This window comes from Cebidichthys violaceus, unplaced genomic scaffold (genome assembly GCF_023349555.1).
Source record: "Cebidichthys violaceus isolate CVI_PGR_0920_01 unplaced genomic scaffold, fCebVio1.0.p SCAF_1, whole genome shotgun sequence".
NCBI classification, from domain to species: domain Eukaryota; kingdom Metazoa; phylum Chordata; class Actinopteri; order Perciformes; family Stichaeidae; genus Cebidichthys; species Cebidichthys violaceus.
Genome location: NW_027176262.1, coordinates 22,682,244 through 22,700,452, shown reverse-complemented (window position 1 = coordinate 22,700,452; position 18,209 = coordinate 22,682,244). Strand labels below are relative to the sequence as shown.

At 47.1% G+C, this 18,209-nt stretch overlaps 2 protein-coding genes across 3 annotated transcripts; both read right to left on the bottom strand.

The window, feature by feature from the left end:
• Positions 1 to 230: 230 nt before the first annotated feature.
• On the bottom strand, positions 231 to 3,787 carry serpinf2b (serpin peptidase inhibitor, clade F (alpha-2 antiplasmin, pigment epithelium derived factor), member 2b). Its single transcript, XM_068715695.1, has 9 exons — positions 3,660 to 3,787; positions 3,004 to 3,072; positions 2,831 to 2,905; positions 2,416 to 2,701; positions 2,091 to 2,234; positions 1,807 to 1,995; positions 1,459 to 1,601; positions 1,129 to 1,333; positions 231 to 1,011 (listed from the first exon to the last, which is right to left on the bottom strand). The coding sequence occupies exons 2-9, from the start codon at positions 3,055 to 3,057 to the stop codon at positions 659 to 661; spliced, it is 1,449 nt and encodes a 482-aa protein (XP_068571796.1). The 5' UTR covers positions 3,058 to 3,072; positions 3,660 to 3,787; the 3' UTR covers positions 231 to 658.
• A 792-nt stretch (positions 3,788 to 4,579) lies between these two features.
• wdr81 (WD repeat domain 81) lies at positions 4,580 to 17,720 on the bottom strand. Of its 2 annotated transcripts, none has more exons than XM_068715672.1 (12): positions 17,493 to 17,720; positions 16,241 to 16,748; positions 12,166 to 15,731; positions 11,970 to 12,077; positions 11,681 to 11,880; positions 11,367 to 11,548; positions 10,986 to 11,151; positions 10,446 to 10,611; positions 9,497 to 10,309; positions 9,216 to 9,361; positions 8,890 to 9,072; positions 4,580 to 6,295 (listed from the first exon to the last, which is right to left on the bottom strand). In XM_068715672.1, exons 2-12 carry the CDS (start codon positions 16,600 to 16,602, stop codon positions 5,969 to 5,971), a joined length of 6,219 nt encoding a protein of 2,072 aa, XP_068571773.1. In that variant the 5' UTR covers positions 16,603 to 16,748; positions 17,493 to 17,720; the 3' UTR covers positions 4,580 to 5,968. The 2 variants fall into 2 exon arrangements, with proteins under 2 accessions (XP_068571773.1, XP_068571783.1); XM_068715682.1 differs by having other exon boundaries at positions 17,591 to 17,720.
• Between the last annotated feature and the right edge of the window lie 489 nt (positions 17,721 to 18,209).

Below are 18,209 nucleotides of genomic sequence, written 5' to 3'. Positions count from 1 at the left end.
CCTTGACCTCACTGAGTTAATTCATCGTAAACCCGTTTACTGTTTGAATAACATTCTAACATTCTAACAACCCTAACCCTAACCACAGATCACTGGCGTTTGGATAAAAAAGTGCCTCGAAAGTATGTCAAATTGTAAACAGCCCTCGCAGATGTCCTCATTTGTATCACTTCCAAGTTTCGTCAAAGCATCAAGACGACAATAAAAGCCCATGTCATAACCTTGACATGTTGTCATTCAAACAATTCATTTTATTAGATGACATCTTTAAAAAAAAAAATCAACCACATACAAAATGATGCAGCAAAAGTGTCATTGGCTTTACATTTTGATACCTTGGAATTTGGAATCAATTAAAAATGAAAAGAGTTTTTACTATAGGCGTAAACCATTTCTTGTATTTGACTATTATTTTGAGAGTTGCTTGACCAGGACACGTCATATAATGCAGCAAAACTGTTCACAGTATTTAGTTTGTACATGCGATACACGGCACCTTAGTGTGTTTATTCTTCAATGAAACAGAGACACACATGAAGGATCTGTTTTCACACACACATGAAGGATCCAGTTTATTGACATTGTACATTTAATCTATACAATCATGACAGATCTTGTTCTGGGTTTTCCCCTGGGACAGCAGTATAAGTATTAGTCCCTACTTAGGTGGGCCTCTAAATGAGCCAACATGATCCTTATCAATTGGGAATCCCACTTTATCCTTGCTTCCAAACACTCCTCTCTCCAAAATAGGAGCGCCAGGATTTGGGTTGTTAATGACGCCCATGAAAATGGGCACTTGAGTCATATCATCCATGAGGGCAAAGAAGAAAGGTTGGCTGAGGTGGAAAACAGGGTTCGATGCCCGTGAGATAACTACAGTGGTGGCTGCAGCAGCCTCCGCACCCTCTTCATTTATCTCCATGATGGACTTATGCATCACACTGGAGACCAGCAGGGGGCCGTCGGCCATGCCGGCCAAGTTGGGACCGGAGAACATATCTCCGAGGCCTAACAGAGAGCAGAGGGGACAGGCTCAATCCCAAAAAATAAATGCCATTAAAGCCATAACAATTTGTATGTGTGGTGAAAGTGCATACAATGACAAAGACCCTAACAACCTCTTACCCAATTTGGTAAAAACGTCCTGCAGGTCTTGAGCATACTCCAGTTTGAATTTCGGGACTTTAACTTGAACGGCCCTCTCCTTGGGCAGACGACGGTACAAGTCCGAGATATTCAGCTTTGCAGAAAGGGAAGACACGTTCACCTGGCCGGACACGGGCATGACCACCAACAGGCTCGTCAGCTTCAGGAACGGGAAGCTCGCTACCTGCACAGGAAGAAGGAATGGTGTCGGAAATAAATGGAGGTTATGTTCGGGAATTTATATGCCTTACCAAATTGTGTGAAAAGAGGCAAGAGTATTTTGGGCGATTAAAACGTAGATAACTTTACCTGAGCCTCCAGTTCATTATCAATAAATAAACTCAAGGGGTGTTTGGCATCCTCCATCACTTCAACATCAACCATGCTCTTGTTGTCAAGGTAGAACACACCTCTGGAGGTAAAGCGCGGGTCAAATTGAGCTTTCCACTCGCCTGTGGGTGACATGAGTCTCAGCTTTCAGTCAGCGGCATAAATCGAAGATACAGTAGCGCATGAAAAGGAAAACTTACAGACTTTGGGAGATTTCATCGGTTATTTCCTCTGGTATTTTGGGAAATGACTATTCTCAACAAGGATGATTTTTTATTTTTTTTTTAAAGAAAAGAAGCTAATGACATGAACATGGTGACATTTCACCTTTGAAGTGGACGGCATTGATGAGCATGAGGAGCAGATTTGGCGGTAAGGCAGACAGGAAGTCGGTCATCTTTCCGTTTGTTGCGTTCTCTACCCAGTCGTTTATCTGCTGCAGGCTCTCCAAAACTGCTGGTTCCGAGTCATATAACCTCTGGGATTCATGGACAAAGTCTGGCTTCGGCTCGAACCCTACGGCGCATAACAAACGAAAAATAAATGAATGTTTTCTGCAAACAGAAAGCTGTTGTAGTCTCAATTTTTGAAATTATTTCCAGGAAAGTAACCTTGGCGCAGGAAGATGCGTGTGGCAATTTGCAGTTCATTTTGTCTGAGCAGCTCTAAGACATTATGCAGAGACTGGTGGTAGCAGGGGAGAGTGTTTTCATGGAGATGATGCATCAGCAGCTCCTCCGTCTCGTTCGCTGCGCCTGTAAAGAAGAAGGGTGGCAACATTTGGACGAGAACGGCAGCGACTGTCTCCGGACCACTTTAAACTTGGGGCGAGTCGCCGACACAATTCGTCGCATGTAGTGATCGCTTATACGAAGAGAGCAAGCCGTTTTTTGGGGTCCGGTGCGTCATGTAAATGCTGCAGCAGGACATGCATACCCAAAGCCAGTTGGGAGAGCGCTAATGATATGCTCAGAGGAGATATGATGACATTCGGCTGCTCTGGCGTTGTCTCCAGGTTCTGCAGCAGCTGCACGCCCAGTTTCTGAATGGCTGCGGCGATGGCCTCCCTCGACTGTTGGCTCCGGCCGACGGACGGACAATCTTCACCATGTCCCTCCTCTGACGGGCTCTCATTGGGCCTACTAGTTATGGTTGTTGCAAGTAGAGGCTCTTCCGTGGTATGCACATTTCCTGGCTGTGCTGTACTTTCATTTTCTACTTTCTGAAGGCAGGAATAGTACAACATGTTAAATACAAGTTGAATACCCTTTTTTTTTTTTTCCAAAACTGTGAAATGACACAAGCACAATGAGAGGAAAAAAAAAAAATTGCGTTCTGTTTTGCCTCTAACCTCTATGGGGTGGCTGGGCATCAAGGGAATAAGAGGCACCAGAGGGATTGAGTCATTTTCTGCCACATCAGCATTCTGTTGAGAAGGAAGTTAGCATAAGACAGCAATTCATACAACCGTTATATAATCAGCAAATGTTGTGATCGTCTTCAGAGTTGAAATTAAGTAATTACAGTGACTCCTTGGCTGCAGAGACAGATCAACAGGAGTGTCAGACGAAGGTCCATGTCCTTACAAAGTAACTGTGAGAGAGAGAAAATAAGTTGGCTGAAAAAAAAGTCACTTTTGAAAAAAAAAAACAACAACTATAGGGTTCATGTTTAATCCTCTTGAACGCAACACTCTCTGCCTTCTGTGCATTAGCTGTACGGTCTGCAGGTTTTCTAACACTTCTACTTAGGAACCCAGATCATCTGGAAATAAGACCTCAAGCATGAAAGCCACACACCAAGACTTCCACACGGAAAGTGCAAAAATGCTTCCGTCTCCAACCACATCTTAACACTGCAGATTTATTGTTGTATTGTTATGGGCTGTATACTTTGAGGGACAGAAAATGTCCTCGTCGTGGCAGAAGCAATCTCCAGTATCAATGCATTGTGGCGTCTGCAGACATCCGGTATTCATATCAACTCAACACGTCTAAATGTGAAAAAATGTAATAAAAAAAAGTCAAAAGTATTAAGTGGTGAAGCGCCATATCCCCCTTTGCAGACCTTACACAAGCATAAAAATCCATTAACAACTGAGCAGTATTTAGGGTATTTCAACAGGTCATCAAATGCACAATAGTATCACGATAAGTTCAGTGAAATAAGTTTGATCTTACCTTAAATTTAAATTAGAAAAAAAACGTGCTGCCTTGTCCAAAAAAGGAGCGACTAAGTGACTGCGGATGGCAGAATTCCTGACAGTCAAAGATTGGCACTTGCTCAGCAAACAGTTAAACATCAACTTGCATTGATTGGGGCCTCATTTAAGCCACTATTTGTTTGTAAATGGAGCTACCGAGACTCATCCAGGGTTAAATATTGAAGACCAGAGACGCTTAGCTACTTTGCATATCAATGGGCAGGTGACAAAGTCACGACACCTTCATTTTCTGGACAGAGAACATGTCAGATTATTTGCAAAAGTGTGGTAAATCCAACACCAGTGTGAGCAAACAAACACAGCTTGATGACTCCAGAGTTACACTTCTGACGTCGGGGGGGAAACACAAGCTCACATTTCCCAGAAAACCTCTGGCTTTGATAGATTACCAACTTCACAGAACAGACATGATTGTTATGATGAGTCTATAAACTGACGGTACATGTGGAACAAAATTACTCAAGAGAGGGGGGGGGGGGATTAAGACAAGAAACAACTTTTTCAGGGTATTTGGTCACATTTCACCACTAAGCAAAAGTGATATCTCCTTGATCACATGACAGCCGTCTGCAAACACAAGAGGGGACTTTGTCCAATCTGAGCTCTGGTGACTCAACCAAAGAACGGCGAGCAAAGGCTGGGAGTCATAACGAATCCAGGGAAACCACACACACACACACACACACACACACACACACACACACACACACACACACACACACACACACACACACACACACACACACACACACACACACACACACACACACACACACACACACACACACACACACACACACACACACCTGGAACACAAACACAAAAAACATGGAAGCAATTATTTTATTAATCCAGTTAATAAATAAGCGTTTTCAAGGACTTTTCTCAAAATGTTCAAAGAGATGCTGGAGCTATCGTAAACCAATTATCAATACGCAGCTACAAAGTATTATGATCATTGAGCTTTCACTTACAAAAAACACAAAATATCAAAAAAAAAAAAAAAAAGTGTAGTATCAGAGCGTTTTGAGCTTTGGGCGAAATTTAGGCAAACTGTGTTTTACAACATGAAAGTGATGAAATCATACAACGGGGAGAGCTTTGATCGTGAGATGCTAATCGCCTTTTTAAGACTTTGATAGATGCATGAAGAGTTGTGTGGGCATACATCTCCACTCCATGTTCATGTGCGTTACGCACCGAGGAGCCAATGAAACCACATTTTTTTTATTGAACTACAACATATTCATATGCAGTTACATATAAATGATTAAATACAAAAACGGTTTCTATTGGCATCGACTGTTCTTGCGTTAGCTTTTGTAATGAGTCTAGTAACTGGCTGCAGTCAAAGTGGCACCTGCTTAGATACACTCCCACTGTGATGTTGCTACAGGTTCTGAACCTCTAAACATGGTTTCTCAAAAAAAAAAAAAAAAAAAAAAAAGAAATCCCAAAAGCAACTTCAAGTAATTTATTAGTGGATAAAAACATTCAATCTTTAAAATCGGAGTGAGACTCGAACACTTTTGGCCAGACTTGTGCAGTAGGATAAAGGCTGTGCGTCGGCGCGTGACTTTTGTGAGCGACGCTGAGAAGATGCAGCGAGACCGCCGCCAAAACCAGCGGATGTACTTTTTTTTAATTGTTCGTGGCGTATATAAACAATCTACTGTGAGACAACTCTTACGAAACACAGAGCGACGCTAACGCAAACACATCATTCTGATCTACAAATACTGCATAGTTTTAAATCAGTGCATTTGGGTACTCGTGTATTCTAACAGTGAGGGAAATGAGAGTTGAGGTCAATGTTTTTGTTTTTTTTGGTGTTTTTATGCATCTATTTGGAAAGTGTAAACACTACATAAGAACCGTGTTTTGGTCCCACCTTCCTGAGCGCTGACCTAGTCAAAAGAATACATGTCAAAATATGAAGTTCCCATTATATACTTTCTATACATCTATAGGCTTTTATTAAAAAAAAAAAGGGATTTACTGTACAGGATGAACGTTAACTGTGCGACACGCGTCTCGATTGTCAAATTCGGTGCCGACAGCCAGAGAGGCGAGATTGGGTAGACATGACGCTTATCCGTACGTACAATGCCTTTACTTGTGCTGCTTCATTCAAAAAGCGATTTAGAGAAAAGTGCCCCGCCAACACAGCTGACCTCAAGCACAGGACAGGGGACAGAGACAACTCAAGACAGCCGGTGTCTTCGCGCAGTAGCTTTAGCGTGGCTGCGAGCCATCGGGTTATCCCTAAGCCAGTAACCGGATGGCCCCGTTCTCAGAGCCCAGCAGCAGCAGCCTCTTGGTGGGCAGCACCGCCAGGCTGGTCAGAGTGCCGCGGAAGTTCTCCGAGCTCAGCCTGGTGCTGCTGACGGGACTCGAGGAGATGTCCGCCATGGAGTACACCCCGATCTTGTTCGCCACGGTTCCGGTGACGATCTCCGAACCGTAGAGGTCGAAGGCGTGGATGGGGTCGGACTGAGACTTGTACTGGCGGAGAGGCTTGTGCTCCAGATCTTTCCACACGGCGATGGTGTAGTCGGTGGAGGAGCTGACCACCAGGTTTCCTTCTGCAGCCTGAAACGTAAGACACAAGACAGGAAGTCATGTTGATGTCAAATTCCTGTAAAAAAAAAAAAAAAAAAAAAAAAAAAAAAAAAAACGACAATCTACGTTTTTTCCAACATCCTTTTTCAAGATTGGAAATCATTTACCAGGACATTGCAATTACAATGTCCTGGTAAATCCACTGAAATTAAAGAAAATATGTGAAAAGAATAATTGAACTAAATAGGATAAAGTAGAGACAGTTGAAACAGGTAACAGACTACTTATTAGTGATATTATACTCACAATAAGTTGATTGTGACGAATTTTCATTTTTGGGATAATCACGAATATCCCCACGAGTAACTTGAAAAAAAAAACTGTGTCGCTCTTATGATTTACTATCACCTTATTTATGATTGTTTGCTTCTCATTAAATAAAGGAAGTTCACAAAAAAAAAAGAAGTTGTGTTCCATCTGTGAAGCAATACAAATATTTGTTTCTGAACTAAAACGATTCCAGAGTTGTTTTAGTGACGTTTCAAGAGCTTGAAGCATATTTTGACGATTATCTGTTTAACGTCTTAAATCACAATTATTTCGGGCAAAATAATCCTGACAATTTCCAAAACTACTTGCATCCATTTGTTACTCCTATTGTCTACAGTAACTGACTCGCTACCATTAAAATGACTAACTAGCAGCGTTCCTGTAGCCACAAACATAGAACCTAGAATTTGGGAGTAAATTACATTTTTTGGGGGGGGATTTTATTTATTTACTACAAAATGTATTTAAAAAAAAGATTTAAAAGCGTATCTGTTTTCAATTTCCCAGACAGACACACGCACACATTGAGGGGGACGTCTGAGTAAGAAGAATGTGCCAATGAGAAGCACTGTGGTCTTTCTAATGACTAACCTGTGTCCATATTTGCCTAAAACTAGAGATACAATCCTTGACCTAATTTGGGGTTAAATAAAGTTTGCTCATCCTTGCGCACTGTTGACAACAGACCCGCTGGGTACAACTTTCACCATCTGTGCTCCACTTAGTATCACTACTTTTGGGGAATGTCACAATAGACGTCTCTTCTTCATGTTCTTGAATATTTATCATCCGAGGGTACAGCCACACCTTCTGGCTCGAGTGGGTGATGTGGTCAAAGAAGACAACATGGGAAAGTACTGATGTCATGCAATAGTTCACATTTTCACATACTGTAAAGGTACTAAATTAAGACTGACTTTACTCGACCTATTAAAGTACAGAGTGACCGCGCATCAAACAGCAGGATTCCTACAACTGCAAACCCATTGCCTTTAATAAAACGCTTGTTTTCGGTTTTTATCAGGGACAGGTAAAAGCGTGGTTTGCTCACTATCAGTGATGCCCCTCTTACACCAAGCTCTCAACCTGCATACAAACAAACAAACAAACAAATACAACAAACAAACAGAAAGAAATGACCTTCCTCACAGTAAAAGCCTACAGGTCTGTTGTATTTTTGACGGTATAGCGATCATCCCACCCCCCCTCCTTTAAAGCCACACAACCCTTCTCTTATGTCATATCACACCATGCTGACATCTCCACTACAGTAAGGTAAAGTCACCGCATAGAGAAGCTGTTCGCTTGCGTTTGGCTACTAGTTTAGCTGGCGGAAAACAAAAAGTTGGACTACAGCATAGAGAGCGACCACCCATTTATGCGACACACTGAATCAACTGTGTGTGTGTGTGTGTGTGTGTGTGTGTGTGTGTGTGTGTGTGTGTGTGTGTGTGTGTGTGTGTGTGTGTGTGTGTGTGTGTGTGTGTGTGTGTGTGTGTGTGTGTGTGTCCAGCCCACGTCTCGAGTCAACAACTTGACCGTTAATCCTACACATCGGCCCGTTGGGTGGAAACACAAAGTGGTGTAACAAGGGTTCAAGTTATAGTGTGTGGCTGTTATTTGATCAAAGTATCATTTTGTTCCTCCTAACGATCAGGAAATCACTGATATTGCTGTTTCCCTCCCGAGCTGAACGATCATACAAGTATTTAGTTTTACACATTTTACTCCTTTCCTTCCTCCCCTTTTTCTCTGTTGGGAATCCAACACTGTTAAATACTATTCTGAAAGCTCTCATTTTTCTTATGCATTGAACACATATATTGGAACATTTGCATAATGTCTTGAAATCGTGGAAATAACTGTTTCAAATGAATCCTGTAATATGAAATGCTCTTGAGGGAGCCCTGCGGCTCACAGGTTTGTCCATGTAGTTGCAACCTTCCTGCTTCAGGTCTTGCCAGCTTGTTGTATGTCAGCCTTCCTCTCTCTCTCTCTCTCTCTCTCTCTCTCTCTCTCTCTCTCTCTCTCTCTCTCTCTCTCTCTCTCTCTCTCTCTCTCTCTCTCTCTCTCTCTCCCCCCCCCCCATTCCTTGTCTCCTATTTACTATCTGCCATTTAAATAAAAAGGCAACGAAGAACTGCACTTGTTCATCGCATGCATAACTGTCGCTGTCGACGGCCAAAACCTTCATGGACTCTCTAGGTCATCTTCTGGTCCTTCACTGACTACTGACAAAGACCCAGAGGCGGCCCTGTTCAGTTAAACAGACGAATGGTTAAGAACCAGCATACCTTCATTTGGAGGATATCTCCCTCATGAGCCGGCCAGCCCTTCAGAATGAGTCCGGTGCGAGCATCGAGCAGAACAATGAAGCCCGATGAGAAACCTGCAGCCACCGTGCGCCCTGAAGGGCTCACTGCCAGGTAGCGGATGAGCCCGGCACTCACATTGTTGTATGCCAGACGAAATTCATGCTGTGGGGGGGGGGGGGGGGGGGGAAGAGAGACACGGGAGGATTTGTCACTGTCAAGTCTGGAATAACTCTGCAGCGGAGACATCTCACCGTGTTGAAAGCACACTGATCATATTTGGTGGATGTTGTATGGCAGATTGCTACCTGCAGTCCAGGTTTGCGAGGATCGATGAAGCGGAGGATAGAATCCGCACTGCCAAACACGACGCTGCAGTGTGGCGCTGGCATGGTGGTGACGGCTGTGATGGGATTCTTCCCATCCACGGCTTCATACGAGCGGATCTGTTTGCCTAAGGACAACAGATGGAGTGCAGTTACACAGGATAGAGGCAGAGTTATTTCACGTCTCACGCCCTCTAACTAACCACTAAAAGTTTATGATGCATAGTTGTAATCATGAGCAGAAGATGCATGGTGTCTCCTACCTGTGTACTGGTCCCACAGGTGCACAGTTCCATCGCAGCTGACTACCTCCTGCGAAGCCTCCAGCTGTCCAACATAGAAGATCGACTTTCGATGGTCGCTATACGTCACCTTGGGCTCCACCTCCTGTGTCCCATCGCCGTGGTTATAGAGGGGCCAAAGCTTCACCGTCTTGTCTTTACTTCCCGAGAGGAAGTAATCCTCTCCTGCCAGAGGGGCCAAACACTTTGTGGTGCCCGAGTGACCCAGGAAGCTCTGCAGTCGTATCTGGTGGAAGTGAAAATGTGGATCCTGCTGGTTGAGGCCAATCTCGTACTGCCAGTAGGCCAGCCAGTTGCCCTGCAGGGAGCGGCCACTGCGAGGGAGCTCCTGCTTCAGCGCGCTGTCCTCCGGGGCGGGGCCCGTCACCCAGGAAGCCGTGCCGAAGGATGGAGCGGTGAAGCTGGAGGCGGTGGTGACGGCGGGGGTGGCGTGGCTGGAGCGGCTGGAGCGTCCCCACGAGCTGGCCAAGCCCAGGTTCCGGCTACCGTCGTAATCGGTGTCCCGGGACACTTGGATGCGGTTTCCTACCAGGTGGCTCCCGAACGTGCCCGACTCCGGCAGGGAGTCTCCCAGCGAGGCGGAGCTAGGCGAAGGTGCAGGGAATGGGCTGCAGCCGACGCGCTTGGCGAAACCAGAGGAGACCCCCGTGGAGGACGGGGGTAGCTCCACCTTCGACGTCTCTGAACCCCCCTGATGCAAACTCTGGTGGTAGGACTGGGCCAACTGCCAGACCAGCTCGTGGTTGGGAACCAGTTTCCGTATCGCCATGTCACCTACAGAAAGGACAATACAGAACGGATTCATACCACTTGAAGTGTAGAAATGTATGTGATTATAGCACAGAATATACTGCCTCCTTCCTGCTGGATATGGCATTTTGAATTTGGCACAAGCTGAGGCGTTTCCTACCTATGAGGCAGTAGAAGGGGATGTAGGAGGCATGGGCCATCTCGGGGTTAAATACAGTCTGCAGCTCCTCCAACACCCCCAACTCGTATGTCACGCTCGTCTCTTCAGGTGTGCAGACGTCCACCACCGTGACTTCTCCCACGACTCTGCAAGGGGCGCTGTCCAGCTACATGATAAAATGATACAAAATCGCCACGTGTGTGAATTTCAAAATTCCGTTTACAGAAGACATAACTACATGAAGAAACCTCTACATGATCTGATGAAAAGAGGACCATCCTGCCATGCTCACAAATGCATAAAGTCTCTCTTTCTCTCCCTCTGACTGTCAGACAGTTTGTATTCAAATTTTCTGTCTCATTTGTATCTGCCTTTCTGTCCTTTTCTTTTTTTTTGTAAAGCTCTTTCGGATAGATGAAAGCATTCTAGAAAAAAAATAAATAACTTGACATTACAGTTGTCAGTCTTGTCACTCTTGATGCGTGTGTGTGCGCGTGTGTGTGTGTGTGTGTGTGTGTGTGTGTGTATGTGCGTGCATACCTGGGGCTGCAGAAAATGCAGCAGAGAGAAAACGGCAAAGAACCGACGCAGAGTGTCAGCCATATGCTGTTGCACCATCTCCCTCCCGATGCGCAGACAGATGAGAGCCATCAGGCTGAGCGTCTTGAGACAGACGGCAGTGCGCGTCTGCACCCCGCTGGGGAACCTGAGTACAGCAGAAGCAGAGGACTATAATGACAGATCTATTGCAGCACTATGCTCTAATTTAAACGTTAAAAGTTTCAGTTCATTCAATGAAAGGGAAAACAATGTTTGCAATGTGTCTTCTGTTTGACACGTTCAAGTATTTGAACACGAGTCACGAGTTCTACCTCAACACACATCTAGAGTATGTTGCGTGGTTGGATGCGTGTTATTTACCCCATGCGGGGGGTGGTGAGCAAGTCCAGCAGTGGGAGGAGCACATCCTGGTTGATCTTCATAAGCATGTCCATGAGCGTGGTGTCAGAGAGAAAGACAATGATCTTCTGCGTCAGTGCAACCGCTCCAAGCAGACTTGCCTCCTTGCGGGTGTTCAGACGCTGCGAAGAAGGTGGAGAAACCTGGGAAGGATACGTATTAGTTACCTTACCTAGAAAAAGTCCTTTGGTACAAATGTCTTTTTCCCACAAAAAAAAAAGAAAGAAAAGCAAAACAATCCAAGCTTAATGGGCCAAATTGTACATTTGCCTTACCAGATATCCTATATAAGGCAGGTACTGGTAAGTCAGCACAGGCTCTCCGTAAAGTTGAGCTATGTAGATGAGACAGTCCAACACAGGTTCAGCTGTCTGGTCACCAACGACAGGTTTCTTCTCATACACGCTGCCCATTCCCACGCTCTCCAGACTGCTCTCCTCAGACGCAACGGCCACAAACTGGTGTTTCTCCAGCCCTACAGGCAGAGGACAGAGCTTTTGTTAATATTGCTAAATATATTAAAAAAAAAAGTGTTCATGAGGCAATTAAACTGCATTTACGTACCAATGTAACAATTTGTTAGCAATCGCAGCAAGTTTCTGGCGACGTATCGAGAAGTCACCGTTGGTCCAAGCTTTGCCGACAGCCACCGAACGGTTTTGCAGACTGTGTCTGCGAGTGGAGGAATGATTCAAAGTCATTAGAAGTTATAAAGTTAATAAACAAAATCATTTACATAAACCTCAAATCACTCCCTCACCGAGAAGAATCTTTTGCTCTTTCTCCCCAGACTCGTCCGAAGCATCATGGTCGTCCTCCTCCTGCTCTCCCACGATGCCTTTCTCAGTCTCTTCCAGAGCCATTCCGTTCACAAACTCACCCTCCAGAGTGGCAGCTGTAGCTGCGGAAGCTTCCGTGCAACCAGTTGGCTGCAGGTTGGCAGCAGCAGCAGCGGGGTCGCCCGTCCCCTCTTGACCCTCATTAGTGTCGGTCACCTCCTCTTCCTCCAGCTCTCCTCCCTCCTCTCCCTCACTAGCCTGTTTCAGGTCCTGGCTGCTGTCCGCCGATTTGAGACTGGCTCGATCCCGCATCGAGTCTCCGTCACCCAGCGAGAGCTCACTTGTGCTGCTTTTGTCGCTTAGTTTCCCCACACTTAGAGACTCCTGGTCCTGATCCTTGGCTGCGGAGTTCTGGCTCTGCTGCTTCCCAGCAGCCACCCCTGCTCCGCTGTTGACATAGAACCCGTTCTGAAAGTCCTCCGCCTCCGACAGAAACACTTGGTCATTGAGACTGATGCCAGAGGAGTAATCGACCATCCCCGTCTCTCCAACCCCCCCGACTCCTCCGCTGGCACCGCCGCCACCTCCCATATTCCCGCTAACGGACCCAGAAGCCGGCCGAGCCTCGCCGCACTGAAAGTCCTCTTCCTCTTCCTCTCCGAGGTCACACGTGCCGCCCCTCAGCCCTTTGCCGGCCTCCCCGCTGGAGCCTGAGATGCCGCTCTCAAAGCCGGTGATGACCTGCAGCACGTGGGGGAGCAGGCTGGACAAAAAGGCCTGCAGGCCGAGCCTCACTATCAGCTGCAGGATGAAGCAGTCTGTGTAGAGATAGAAACGTCCACGCAGGCAGTGAGGGTTTTCATAAACGTCGATCAGCGGCTTCAGCAAGAACTTGCTTGCGTTTCGGGGACCCAGCACTCGAGAGATGGGCTCGAAAAGGTACCAGGCGGCGTAGACGGCGGTGGACTCCTCAAGCATGAGGGACAGAATGAAGGGCAGGAGGATCTCCAGACCCTCGGCGGTGACGTTACCCCGCAGCAGTGTCTCAAGCTGCTGCCACAGGTGAAACACAACATCTCTGCCTTGAAGACTACACGTGGTCTCCATCTTGGCGTGGTAGGAGAAGATAAAACGATGAAGTGCTGCGAAATAGGGAGGGAAGGGAAAGGGCGAGATGATGGAGTTCAATAACTGGCAGGGGTTTGGGGGAGGGAGACCATCGCGGATGGGTTCATATTTGAAAAGGAGCGGACGGGGGCAGTCTGGTTCTTCTCTTTGTGCTATTCCAGATTGCTTCTCTATTAGCAGCAGTGTCTTGAGAGCATAATGCAGAGACAGTGGCACATCGCGGAGGCTGGCGGAGCAGAGCTTCATAACGGCTTGGAAACGCTGCCTCAGGGGGGCGCCTGCTTTCAGTCCTCTCAGTTTAGAGGGGTAGAATATCTCAGCGATGAGGACGCCGAGGGCCTGCATGTCCCTCTGACAGAGCTGTGCGAGGGAGGGCAGCGATTCCATAACGACGCCGTCTCTCGTGCGGTCAGGATGCCCCACTTCAGCGTGCAGACTCTTCACCAGGAAGTTGTCCAACTTCTCCAGCTCATCCAAAGGCTGCAGCGGACTGAAGCCTTCAGGGAGGAGGATCTTGATTTCCTCCGCGTTGGCGGCGGTCACGGTCCCCTCCGAGTGTTTCTTGTTCGTCGGCGCACCTCTTTGTAACATGGCACTGCGTAAACCGGGGCCTAAGCCGCTTGTGAATTCACATGGGAATGAACTTGGGGACTGCGATACAATAAGTGCCGTGTGCTCTCCTCCCATCTTTCCTCCTGCCGCGCCAACGCTTGGCATCGGCACGGAGCAGGAGGCGGAGCTGGATGAGCCAGCGGATGCCAACGAGTCCAGAGCTTCCATGCCCTGTTCGAGCTCTTCGTCTCTGTCTACCATGGTCCAGCCACTGGACTCGCACCCCGTCGACTCCGGCACCAGTCCGTCCATAGCGTCGGCCACGGTGTCGACCTGAGGGACGTGTAGCGAAGGCACATTAAGAGCAGCAAGGCCCAGGAGAGGAGGTTCTGCCGGGGCGTACTGGGAGGGAGACAAGCGTGGCGGGTGGGGCTGGTCAAACAGCTGAACCACACCGTAGGTAGTCAGATTGGTGTGGTTGTCCACCAGGTGCAGGCACACGTTCTTGGCCTTGACGGCGTCTTTACCGGACAGCTTAAAGCCAAATGTGAGATCGATCCAGTGATGCAAGTGTTGGGACACGTCTCTGCTCTCCAGGAGGCGCCGATGGACCTCAATGAACTCCTCGCACGACTTGCACCAGGAAGGCACGTCCAGGTCTGGCATGTCGGAGTGGATCGAGCGGAAAATGGAGGGATCTGTGTAGAACTCTGGGATGCACTCGTCGGGGGTCCAGCTCTGCATGCGCTCCATGCTGGCTGGGTATTCGTTCGGCTCCCACTGGGATCTGACGTGGCTGCACAGCACCGACTTGGCCGTCTGTCGCGCTTTGTAGACGTAGTAGGTGATGTCCGAGAGCACGTCGGATATGTGATGCGGCACGTGGAGATGGTCAGACGGTCCAGCGCCGCCAGCACCTACGGAGCCGCCGAGGTCCCCGCCTACACCACCTCCACCGACCCCGTTCCCCACTGCAGCCGCCAAAGCCTCTTTGGTCATCTCGTAAGTGAAGTCCAGCTGCTTGTCCCCTTTGTTGAGCCTGAACTTTGACCTCCTGAGGTCTCGGAATTTTCCAAGCGGCACAGTGAAATCAACCACCCATGGCAGCACTGGGTGGTAATTAGGGTCTCCTTCTCGCCGTCCCGCTAACCTGTTCAGTTCCATCAAGTAGCGGAAGTTGCTGACTCGCCCGTGGACCCAGTCCAGAACCAACTTCTTAAGCTCATCAAAACAGTCTTTGCAAAGTCTTTTGTTTTCTGGGCTCACGCACGAGTTGTTCCTTGGCAGGACACTTTTTGGCACTTGTCTGCCGGTAACATCGCTGTTTGCGGCGTCCCCTTCGGGCCCCAGTTCCTCATAATGGGCTAGGTTGAGCTTGAGACGGCTGCAGAGCTGCTCGTCTACGGCTATGTCCTGCAGGGAGAGCTCTCCACAAGACAGACCTGCTGCATGACATCCCTGCAGCGCTATTAGCAGCTGGTAGAGAATGAACAACACTTTGGCATGGCTGTTGGCGAGCTTGGCTGGGCTGAAGGAGACGATATCGTGGAGCGAATACTGAGTATAAGGTAGAATAACGTAGAGCATCTCCGCCGTCTCCAGCAGACAATCCGCTGGCAGAACGTTGGGACACAGACGGTCGGACTGAGACTTGGAAAAGCAAGATGAGCTGGATGGCAAGTAGCTTTCTTTCTCCTTCTCTCTGGCTGGAGAGAGAGACGGTGACATTCTGTCAGCTGAGATGAATGTGGAATTGAAGAGCTTCTGTAAGGCCTGACGCACTGCATCTACAGCTGCAACATGCACCTGCCCATTGGCCCCCGAGTATGCTTGCACAAGTTTGGAATGAGCGTCACGCCACAGATTCCTGAAAAGAGGAAAAGACAAAAGGCGTTTGAGTTTAACATCTCAAATATATTCAACTCAATGGCTGCATTTATTATTCACCTTCTAGGTATCCTGATATTGGGGTTGCAACTTGTGATTAACATCACCATTATTATTTTTTTACTATAAATTGTAAAAAAAAAAAAAAGTAAATTGATACATTTTGTACAAATATAAATAAACGAATGCTAAATAAATGACTTAAAACAATGAATCACTTATCAAAATGATTGATTAACGATCTGCCAATCAACTTATCAATGAAGTAATTGTTTCAGCTCTACTTAATATCATTAAGGAAAAGCTTCTTTAAGCTCTTTGGACCAGGGAAATTAATGTTCACAAATTACAGTCAATTGTCATGGGAATGAAATCTTCTTTAAAGGAATATTTTTACTTTGAGTTTCGGAAAAACAAACGTATGCGGACATGCACAGCCACATTCCACAAACTAGCTGGAATAAAAGAAGATCAAAGGGTGCACTGTACCTGACGTTATGTTGCGACACATACTGCATGGTTTTCACGTAAGAGTCTTGCGACGTGAACTCCATTTGTTGATGGCACGGGTCTCTGGCCAATCGGTAGCCCAGCTTGCTTTTCCTCAGACCCTGAACGCACACTCGTGTCCAGCCGGGGGGCAACTTGGCCTGGGAACACTGAAGGTAGGTGCGGATTTCCGGCTCACTGATGCTGTCGAAGCGGGCGCAGCGCATGAGCCTCCTCTCCCTCAGGCCCGTCACCCAGCGCGTAGGGACAAGGGCAATGAGCTCCCTGGGACGGGGACCCGGGCCTTGCTGCCGCCGGTCGACCCCCAAGTCTTTCTCAACGGCACGCATCAGCCAATCCATGGTGAGTGTCTGACGCTCGTTAAGAGTCGAATGGTGTCCCGACGCATACGCCTCGCTGTCTCCCACAAGGACGTCTTTCAGACATTCATGAAGGGTGATATCAGGGCCATCGAGGGCAGACCTAATCTCCTCTTCCACCAGTCCCTCTGTGGAAGTAATCGAAAAGCAGAAATGGACAATTAGTTCAGCTTCTTTTATAGTGCTTTTAGCAGTAATATTGCTGCGCAACGCTGGGATGACAGATTGTTTTCGCCAGAAGAGAGAAGTAGGTTTGCTTGCTGCAATAAAGGATGTGATGTTGGTGATAACACACGACTTCTGCAAGTTCCTTAAGTTCAGCTCCACTCACGTGACTGCCTCCTGCTTTCCGCCCCTTCGACACATTTAACGTTATGACAACTTTTACAAGTCTCAAGTATAGCGAGTTAAACTGTGTACCAATCAAACTTACTTAGTGTCGTACTAGCCAGTACCAGAAGTTAATAGTTTGAAATAATTTCGTTAACTGTCTGGAAAGGGTACCATCCAAAAAAACAACAACCAATAAAGCCCAATTTAAACCGAAACTAATTACGCTAAATATTATAAGCGTCAAACGACACATCTACATGTTATTTAGCTTCTTCTTTCGCGTCAGATATCGAAACGGCAAAAGTGAGTTCGGAGCGTTGAGAAGACTATTAGGGAAGTAACGTCAACTTAACGCTAACCGTTAGCTTAACACAGAGGCTAACGTTACGATACCTCACTCGAGCAAACAATTAGCCCTCATGTAGCGCTAGGTTAGTGCCCGACACCATTGACACGAAGCTAAACAAGAGCGTCAATGCTGGTCACGTCAATGTCGTCACAGGACAACAGCATTTACCGCTGAATATTTCACATCTTACCACTTGTAGCAGTTGACAGCTAGCTAGCGTTAAGCTAACGGTCCGGTTTCGCGCGTGCTGAGTTTGTACCACAGTGACGTTATGAAGCGAGGACATACAGCGGGGCGACGTTTACTTCCACCATGTTGTCCGATGTCTAATGATGCGCGTCAGCGGACGGACGACGGGTCAATCAGATGGTGTTTTGTTCTGTGCTAGCCGGGGCCATGTTTAAGAAGAGACACCTCACGTGACACAACACTGGCCCCCATCTCATGTGATCGCTGCTGCTGCTGCTGCTGCTGCTGAAGCTGCGCGATAGCGCCTCTTCTTCGGTGACGCGTAAAGGCAGCTGGCACCCTCGGTGTTGCATTACTGCCATCTCCTGGAGTTATTTAACTCCTGCAGTGTTCAGTTCGTCAGTATGCTCCTCTTTTCTTTTCATTTCTTCCGTCGTGTCCCTTTTCTCTGAACTTTGCAACTAGTAAGAAACATGCTCGATAGTTTCCTCTCCTCTTTCCCACAATGGTACCCGCTCTATTTTGAATTAAGTCTGTATTGTGTTCAATTGAAATAAATATTTGCTTCTAATACCTGACTGAGATGTAGTCAGAGTCATCTCCACAAGGTGGCGTTATGTCTGTAATTCCATAGATAAATCCTTCGGAAGCGTTTGTCCAGACACATACAGTTTGTAGATTTGTTTTCCTTTCCTGTCTTCATTAATTCAAAGGAGTA